The sequence below is a fragment of the Styela clava genome, chromosome 15 (assembly GCF_964204865.1).
Source record: "Styela clava chromosome 15, kaStyClav1.hap1.2, whole genome shotgun sequence".
In the NCBI taxonomy this organism is placed as follows: domain Eukaryota; kingdom Metazoa; phylum Chordata; class Ascidiacea; order Stolidobranchia; family Styelidae; genus Styela; species Styela clava.
Window position 1 is genome coordinate 4,105,273 of NC_135264.1, and position 10,052 is coordinate 4,115,324.

General features: G+C 34.0%; 1 protein-coding gene across 4 annotated transcripts in view; it reads left to right on the top strand.

Annotated features, from left to right (window-relative positions):
• Nucleotides 1–9,030, top strand: part of LOC120333872 (potassium voltage-gated channel subfamily B member 2-like) — a 28,429-nt gene extending 19,399 nt beyond the window's left edge. For all 4 annotated transcript variants that reach the window (XM_039401250.2, XM_039401248.2, XM_039401249.2 and 1 more), the window contains exons 5-16: nt 815–857; nt 1,860–1,980; nt 2,393–2,471; nt 2,853–2,999; nt 3,091–3,325; nt 4,448–4,575; nt 4,707–4,900; nt 5,291–5,391; nt 5,560–5,879; nt 6,171–6,434; nt 6,743–6,946; nt 7,685–9,030. In XM_039401250.2, the coding sequence (XP_039257184.2) occupies nt 815–857; nt 1,860–1,980; nt 2,393–2,471; nt 2,853–2,999; nt 3,091–3,325; nt 4,448–4,575; nt 4,707–4,900; nt 5,291–5,391; nt 5,560–5,879; nt 6,171–6,434; nt 6,743–6,946; nt 7,685–7,773 (1,925 nt within the window). In that variant the 3' untranslated portion in view covers nt 7,774–9,030. The remainder of the gene's footprint in view (nt 1–814; nt 858–1,859; nt 1,981–2,392; nt 2,472–2,852; nt 3,000–3,090; nt 3,326–4,447; nt 4,576–4,706; nt 4,901–5,290; nt 5,392–5,559; nt 5,880–6,170; nt 6,435–6,742; nt 6,947–7,684) is intronic.
• Nucleotides 9,031–10,052: the final 1,022 nt, after the last annotated feature.

A 10,052-nucleotide genomic window follows, 5' to 3' on the forward strand; every position in this document is an offset into this window, starting at 1 on the left:
CGGAGACTCAAGAAATAAATCTGTTTACAAGATAGAATTTAGTATTTATCCCATCATATCGCATATTTATGCGATCCCTATACTATAAAATAGATTGCAAATATTCATATGTTAGCTGTAAATGTGTATAGTGCCAGAATGCCATATACTATATCACGGTAATAACGTAGGATTTAGTCATTCTTTGGTTTGAAAAACCTGCGATTATGAAACAGGCTAATATGATATTGTATTTGTTACCCCGTTGCTAAATTTTCAACATATGGATAGCTGAGTATTCACTGTAAGCAGTAGATATTTTTCCAATCTTGATCTGAGAAAGTGGGCGCTCCATCAGATTATTGCGTTTACCTCTTCTTCACTGGATTGGTATTATGATATCGTTGCACTAAAACCTTCCACTGGTCTTTAAAATAGAGTTACATCTCAGATAAGCATCAGAATTCGGGGACAATATTAGATGGCACCTTTGTATGCTTTTAGGCGTTAGTGTGTTACATAGGGCATTGTCACATATTCATAGGAAACTTCAATACGAGCTATCATGATCTCTTCCAACGCGATTGTCATAGTAAATAGTGATGACTGATAAACAGTGAAAATTTTTGACATGAAGATGTCTGTCTAAGCGATGCGGTTTATCTGAACCTCGTATGTGTCAGCGACAAGAGATTATAAAGATTAATGAGCCAGATAACCTGGTAACTGTGATAACAAGAAAGTACAATCAAACTTCACATTGACTAACGTAGGCTTCCGGACTAAGTATTTTTTTTAAATGAACTGAAGTTTTTAAATTATCTTTATTTTACAGGAAGATATCATCAGAAGAAAGAACAAATTCTTGATGAATTACGGTATGTATCTATAATAGAATTTTTTTATGCAATATTTTCATAAGATAGGTATAACAAAACAATATTGAATTAGTTCATATAACAAGTTCTGGTTGGACAAAGCGCCCACGAGAGTGCTGAAAATATTAAAATAAAGAATTCTACTTCCCACTACGCGACTAAATCCCAGTTGGCACAAAATTGTATTTAGGCCAAATGCAACAACTCCAACAGAGAAGCCTATTCATAATGCCTCAATATACGCACTATAAGTGCTTCATGTTGCCTGACGATCTAGTCGATCTTTTGTAGAAATCACCTGTATAGTATTCCACCATTTGAATCAACCTTTATTCTTGTCGATGAAATAATCATGTCTATTCAACTTCGGTTGAGAATATACCTATAAGTAGTTGATATTCCAATTGTGGAAGCGTACGTTCGTTTGGGAATGTGATCATTAAGCCATTCCAACCAACGATCCCATTTGTGACGAAATATTTCTTATTGTTTAGGGACCTTACCAGGGAAACAATCAACTTACGCTTTATATCTGAACATTTTTTTTTATTATTGTTGTGATTAATTATAGCGCATATTCATCTGAATAGAATGTCATCAATACAAACTACTAAGTGCTTTAATGAATAACACACCATTGATGATGAAGTCGGCATTGATATACGCTATGTGCAAAAGAGAACAATATATGCATAAGTTGAATATCTTTTCATCGTCCTCGTTGACATTGCTATCAATCGAATGGTTGGTAAATATATCCAGTATCCAGACATCATTTCAGTTGAATAAAATGGGAAAATAAAACATATACGCAATTCATTACATCTGTAATCTTCTCCATGTTCAAAATGCAAAGTTATATCTTGGACATTGAATTCAAGTCCTAATGTTCGACTAGAAATCGTATGATTCGTATAAGCTAATTTGATGCATGTGTTTTTTCATGTACTTGTAAGTGTAATTGTTCATGATCTAAATTAATTCTCTTTTTTTGTTTTATAGGAGAGAAGCGGATGCGTTGAGAGAAAGGCAAGGTGATGATTTTGATGGAATGTGCTGCGCAGATAAAAGAAAGAAATTATGGGATCTTCTGGAGAAACCGGGAACATCTCTCGCCGCTAAGGTTTTTATTCTTAGGTTTATCTCGCGCTATCTTGTCATATCGTATACTTTCCTCACTCTATCAGAAACAACTAATGTTGTACACATATCGAAAATATGTTTGAGTTTCCAAAGTGATTCCAACGCTACTCATGTCAATATATGACTTAAAGTGTATTTGGAATATCATTTTTCCGTGTTATCTGTAAAGGCAGTACGAACACTTATTTCAAAGGGATTGATATTATCCATTATCCACAAGTGCATTGTCTAATTGCATTGCTTTCAGTAGGCGTATAGATATGAATTGACGTGACAATTGAATTTTTCGGACGAAAAATAATTGAAATGTTCCTGTTTAATTGCCCATTAGCTTGATTAATGTTTCACGAATTTTCCCATTTTTTTATTTTATTTGTATTGACTTTTCTCAGATTCTTGCCATTGTGTCGATTCTTTTCATCGTCTTATCAACTATAGCTCTCAGCCTTAACACCCTCAAGTCATTACAAGGTAATAAATATAATTCAAATATAGACAATCGAGCATTAAAAAAAATACCGATGCATTAAAGATGAATTTGTCATATCTACTGAGAACTATGATATATTGTTCTCAAAAAAACTTCAAGTGTGATAATGTACTCTAAATAAAGAATAATCCTTAAAGTTGTTTCGCTTTCAAATGAATTAATAGGAATTCGATTTGCTTTTACGAAAGGATTACAAATTTCAGCGCTTATACCGAATATACTATAGATCCAGAATGTAAAAGTTCACTCACTCGAGACTTTATGAATCATCACTATCCTTAACATATTAAGACTTTGGTATTTGGTCGATAACACAAATATATCAGATAGAAAATCACGAATCACAACACTTTTTTTTTCAGGTGAAGACGGAAACGATAACGCACAGTTAGCGCATGTTGAGAGTGTATGTATTGCGTGGTTTACGATGGAATATTTACTTCGTTTGATATCAGCTCCTAACAAATGGAAATTTTTCAAAGGACCTTTGAATATAATAGATTTATTAGGTAATTATGTAATCTAATTTAATGTTTTATTTTCAATCTTATCGACGTGAACACTGAGCACGATTCAACACTACACTTTTCTTGTTTTTAGCTGTACTCCCGTATTACGTAACAGTATTTTTGACGGAGTCCAACAGTCAAATTCTACAATTTCAAAATGTTCGAAGGATTGTGCAAATTTTTCGAATTATGAGAATAATGAGAATATTAAAATTAGCTCGGCATTCTACGGGACTACAATCGCTCGGATTTACACTGAGAAGAAGTTACAATGAGCTCGGCTTGCTAATGTTATTCCTCACGATGGGAATTATGATATTTTCAAGGTAAATTCAGTGTTTTATCTTTTGCGCCCGCTCATTTGAATTAATTCCGATTTACGTGAATTTGTAAATAAATATTCCATAATTCATCTTATGAATTTGTGTTTTCATAGCGTTAACCATACCTGAACAATAGTTGTTCATGGAAATATATCGGTCTTTTGAATAGAAATGTTTCTATTGAGATGATAATCGATCCCAAAACTTATTGCGGTTCATGGTTATGAATAGTTTTGACTATTAATTGATGCGTTGTTATTGTATAATACGGTTTTGAATTATAACATTGCCTGATGGTAGATTCATTGTTCAAAACGCTTCATTATACTTTAATGGAATCACAATTTCTCCTTAATAGAGCAACATTCTTCAGATATTTCCAATAATTCGTGATCGCCGCCTCATTTTTCATCATTTACTATGTTAGGGCTTGATTATATCTGTCGTTTCAAGTAATGCTGGTTGAAGAACATCGTTAAAAACATTTGTTGTGAACATTTTAAACACAAAATTAATTTACGTTTACTAATGGTGATCATTCATGGCCAGAGCAGAAAATTTCACATGTTAAGATGTGTTAACTGCTGCTAGGTTGGATTTTTTTAATTCAGTGGCAAATTGTTATGAAAATTCATGTTGTGGCGAATCCTTGTGAAAATTTGCGTTGTAGCAATTAACTTGGGAAAAATTGCTTTCTAGTATATTTTTGCGAAAATTCGCTTTGTGGCGAATCCTTGTGAAAAATCGTGAAATTTATATATATATATGTTTTTTAAATTAGTTCAAATTTAAAAACATTGATATGACTTGATATAACTCAAAACAAACTAGGCTTTGTACGTACAGTAATCAACATTGAGAAACTAATATATTTAGAAATTCTGGAACTTATACCCAACCATATTTCTACATTCGTTCAAATAGATGGTTTCATTTAATTAAACAATAAAATAAACGGAGATGTAAATAGAAAAATATTCATGTCAACAAGTCCGCCTATTGGTTACTTGAAATGTTTATCCTCTGTATTATCATATAACCACGAATATCGGTGCCATTTATATCGATATTTACTCTGAATTTATCCATATTTGTCTTAATAAATTTAACTTATTTGTATTTTAGTTTGGCGTACTTTGCAGAAAAAATCGAAAACGGCGACCAATTTAGCAGTATTCCAGCATCATTCTGGTGGGCTACAATAACCATGACAACAGTGGGGTATGGAGACATTTACCCTATAACACCTTTGGGTAAGAAACTCCACAATCGTATAGTAGTCCTAAATAGGATCCGGCATGTCAGCAAATCATTGGATGTCATCTTCGTCTTTCCCATCATCATCTTTTTCAGCAAAATCAAAATTACTATTTTCTCATTTTAGGAAAAGTTGTCGGTTCGATTTGCTGTATCACAGGGGTGCTCGTTATTGCCCTACCTATTCCTATTATAGTCAACAACTTTAGTGAGTTTTATAAAGAACAAAAGCGACAGGAAAAATCAATAAAACGAAGGGAAGCTCTTGAAAATGCCAAAGCAAATGGGCAAATGATCAACATTGGAAACGATTTCAAAAAGGTAGATTAAACTAATCTAACGGCGATTATGGAAAGAATGTCGGAAATTCCAACTAATAATTGATATATGTTTGTTATATTTTATGGCATAATTCGGGAATCGTGCATCATCACTCACTGATGTTATGAAACATGTCCAGATGTTGTAATTCTAAACAGCATTACTAACAATCGTATGAACATTATACAAACACAAAAACAAACGATTAGAATGAAATTGTTTGATGTGTGATAGCTGGAAAAGGAATTCATTCGAAGAGCGATTGCGTACCACGAGTGCTTTCCTTTTTCTATTTTGAGCCATTGTGGAAATGGCAGAGCGTACAATACTCTCGTTAAGTATAACATATACAAGACTTATATTTTCACTTTTATTTTCTTTATAATCCAGTCCCTGGAATTGGTTGATGTAGATGTAGCAATTGACGAAAATCCCGGCAGCAAATCACCGTCTCAACACATACGAAGTTTCGAAGAAAAAGATACTCTGGGGTGAGTTTTCTCCTATTTCCACCACTTGAAAATGAGTATATGCCTGAATATTTTTCAGATTCAATTGTTGACGAATGTATCAGTAGAACCCACATATTCATTTGCCCAAATTTATAAAACAATTCTCTTCCAATGAGTACTATTCAAATCATTCGTTATTTCCTACAGTATTGGGAATTCAGACTCCTACCACCACTTGGGTTCTCCAAACTTATTGAAGCAAAATTCAAAATTAGGGAACGGAAGTAGATCCGCTAGCCACTCTTCGATGGAATCGCCTTCTTCAAAAAATCTATCGAAGCAAATTTATCCGGTTACAACCTCAACTGCATGGGCAGAGAATGATCCGGAATCAGGGTACTCCCCTCCACAGCATAACAATATAAAAGATAACAGTTATGCCGATGACGAAATACGAAACGATTTAGAAATGCGACTAAAAGCTATCGCGACAAACAATAACACAAATCAAAACAACAGTCACATAGGTATGTATTGGAAGTTATAATATTCTTTGTAATATTTTATATTGGATTAAATGATGGTGCTCTCGAAGTATTCGTACCAAGATGTCGCACAACCTGAACATAGTATGTGTACTAGGTTAGGGTTCAGGCTGTGCGTCATCTTGGTACGAATACTCACGGAGCGCCTAAATAATTGGCTGTGATGTTGAATGCAAACCTGAATTGATGCTCTTTGAATAACAAATGGTAATACCAACATTATATATTTTGAGAACAATGTTCTCAAAATCTTCCATTTGTTTTACTTTGCAGACAATCACGATGCTGAAATTGAGAGATATCAATTCTCTTTGCTAAATATCCCGAACACAAATGATGACGTAACTAATTCACGCACAAACTCACCACGTGGTGCGTTGAGGTCAGACGGGTACATTCGTTCGGTGTCTTATTCTCATCTGGAGCCATCCTCTGCCGACTCAAAAAGAACAGATGATGGAAGTGATGTGTTTTCGTTTTCTAGTTTGGATCGACAGACAAACAGAGACAGTTCGTCTGTATCGACAACGACAAGCGGTACGTGACTTTTTAGCGTACGCTATCTACATTTAGGCTAATAGTAATTTGTAAACAAAGTCTGATGTTTTGCTATAGGTGATTGTTATTACACATGAAGTGGCTATATGGATATCTGTTGTTGTTTTTCATTTTGTTGTGACAGGGTGACCTATTTGGTGCAGAAAAATTCCCGTTTCTCAGTAACTATAATGGAATATCATTTTTACAAAATGAAAACAATTAAACTTTGCCCAGATTTACCATTGAATACGCACATTGCATGGGATTGCTTTTTTATGAATCTTGAAATATATAACAACTTTTAGGAATCAGCGTTGACGCAGCATCGGGACAGTGGCCGGTCACAGATTTAATAATAAAAAGGGAAGATTCTGGTTTAGGTTACGACCCATTATGTGTACCGAGTACTACAAAAGCACCATTACTTGGAAGTATAGAAGAAAGTGGAAGCTTTGAATCAACGAATTCCGCTGATACAATAATTGTTGCCACCAACGCATCTTCAACAGGTAATTTCTACAATTTCACTTTGGATTTTTATTTTTAGATCATGAGGCTTGAAACTCTATATTTACTATAGTATGTAGTATTGATAATTGGTATTCATTAATGTTTCATAAAAATGTGTAACATTTTCTTCTCATTTATGTATGTTAAATTGGTTAACTTTTTTGTAGCATGAATTTAAAGAAAATATAAAACAACCAGGGTATATTAAATTGAGCAGATGATGTTGAAAACCAGGAGAAATTCGGGTATTTTCAAAATATAGCAGATATATCTTCACCTAGCAATAGCTTTCATAACCGTTTTGCGTTAAACGTGTTTGTCAAGCCAAATACAGGGATGCACAGTTTCGTACCGATAGTGCATGAACTGAAATTTTATTTCGTTAGGGTAGGATTTACATTTTTATCCCGGGTAAAAAAAGCCAATCAAACGACTTAACCATATGACGTACCGATGCCTCTGGTCCGTTTATCAGTCCATGTCGGGTATGGGATTAATTTGTCAGTTATTTGTTGTTTTCAGATGCATGGATTTGATGGCGGAGAACCTACGGCGGCGAAGAGTCTAGCAATCCGTTCACATATAATTATCCCCCACGTGATTCGAACCTGCGACCCCACGCAGGGTAATCAGAGGTGCGGTTGCAAGTGCATTCCTAACGTTTAGCACGATGCGCCACACCACCGAGCCAAACCCGAATTCTTAACCTGAAAATGATGTTAATATTTTTTTTTCAGGGAAATTAAAACGACAGTGGTCCCAGGACACGCCAATATATCATATAGGATACAATCCAATCTCTCACCAAGATAATCCAACAACCTAACAAAAAGGGAAGGAGACGTACGGCCAACCTCGGGACAAGTTTCCATTGCGCAAAAAGATTATTGAAATCTTCTTGATAGAAATGTCATCAGCAAACGGTGGCGTGTTGGTTCTGTCAAGACCATAAACAAATTACTATCGTGGACTAAAATATTTATAATCCAAGTACAATTCCACACATAAGTGACATCAAACATGTGAAGTCCCGGATTAAGCAGAATTTGTCATGATTGTTCAGTTGATCAATTTATTAAATACTAATAATGTTCCCTCTAAAATATTTCTTTTCCCAATGTAAAGTTGAATTACAAGTTTACAAAAATTTTTCTTTATTGCCAATGCACTGTGAAATAATATAGTATTTGGGTATGTCACTGTTCTTCAAGATCTATTTTTATTTTGTGAAAAGGTGCTCACTGCTTACCAGCGAGCGGCAAACAATCTATTGAAACTTTGAGTACAAAATGCGCGCAATAAAGGTTCAAGGTATTATTTTAACAAGTGGTCTTTCAGGTCATTTTTACTGATCAAATATAAACATATTTATTGAAAGCTAAATAAACCGATGCCTCATATATTGTAACAAACATTTGGTAGCGATGTTCAGAACGAGTAGAACGTTTGAAACGTTAATTCATCTGATCTTACCAACCACGAACGCTTTAACTCCGGGAAACAAAAGTTGTCTTTTAGTAAAATATCGAGTTCTTATTTTGTTCCTTATTATTTGAATTTGTACTTATTCGGAAATTATTCTAAAAATGAATATATGAGATGCAGTTATTAAAGAATATGAGGTGTTTGAAATCTACCTCGAACTACTGCGTTAAAAATTGTTTGTGTCCAATATGAAATTAGAATGAATTATAAATGAAAATCATTTGAAATTTTCTTTAGTAGCAAATATATATATTTTATTTGACAAAATGCTTTTTCAGTCATAGACAATTCCCTGAGATGTCATTGAATTTACTACTCAAACGTAATGTTATTATCAACAACATGTAACCCGGATTGTTACATATTCATTTGAATTTCAAGAATCAATTTGTTACTACTTGACATGCTATATATTTAATCTACCAAAGTTGTTTCAGTGTGATTTGAATTGCCGCAAACATTTATTATATATATATATACTCTTTCATTTTACTTTTCTGAAAAATTATTTTTCTTTCTTTGGTATTGCTCTTTAAACTTATAAATATTGTTGCACTGAAAGTTTTATTGAAGTATAAAATATAAAATCTATGTGTTTTATCAACAAGTTTGTGTAATATTGAGAGACTTTGATTAATGCGGTAAATTGAAAATATCTCATGAAACATCGCAAAAGATGAGGCAACGTTATTAGAAAAATTGTGCATGTTAAAAGCAGTAAACATGTGAGGAATCTATGAGAAAAAGATGTTGTTTGGATCTAAATTCCGAAATCGTGTTTGAGCTTGAAATATTGTTCGGCGGCGAATACCATGATTTATACTCAAAAAAATATAATCGACTCTTGTGATACTGACTTGCTGACATAGAGAGCAAAATATGGTCGCGATTTCTGCTATTTCGGTTATTACTAATTGTGAATACGCCATTGGATCAACTGGGAAGTTGGTAAGTGAAAGGTAAAACCATGAGGACCTTGATGAGGAGGACAAAACAAAGTTTATGAGAAAAAAAAAATCTATGCTAGATTGTCAGATAGTCGTAATCGGTACTAAAAGTCACAGGACTGTTGCACCTGCATACTTTTGCACCCACTAACATATGCAACCATAAATTTTAACATTTCAGCTCCCGCATATAAATTGCACCCATGGACATTTGCGCCAATGGATGTTCGCATGCACCTGCGTACATGCGCGCCCACGTATATTTGTACTCGTGAACATTTAAACCAATGTATATACATTTGTACCTATGTATAGACTACCTTAGAACCCGTGTACATTTCAGGACATGCCTATACCCGTGTACGTTTGGGCCCGTTGACGTTTGCACTCACGTTCATTTATTTGCATTCATGTGCATTTACATCTTGCATTTTTTTCAAACTGATGTTTATTAAATCCGGTCACTCAGAGGGAAACAAGTTTAGGGGATGTAGCTAAACTACCTCTATTCATGATATATTTGAAATAAGAACATAAATAAAAACCTTGGCGACCATGACTCTAATTATAATTTATAATGATTTTGAATAACGTGTCGTTCACGCAAATATTCAGCTTAAATCCCTGGGATTTTGTCATAACAATATAAGATATTCTGAATTCACAGCCGAAC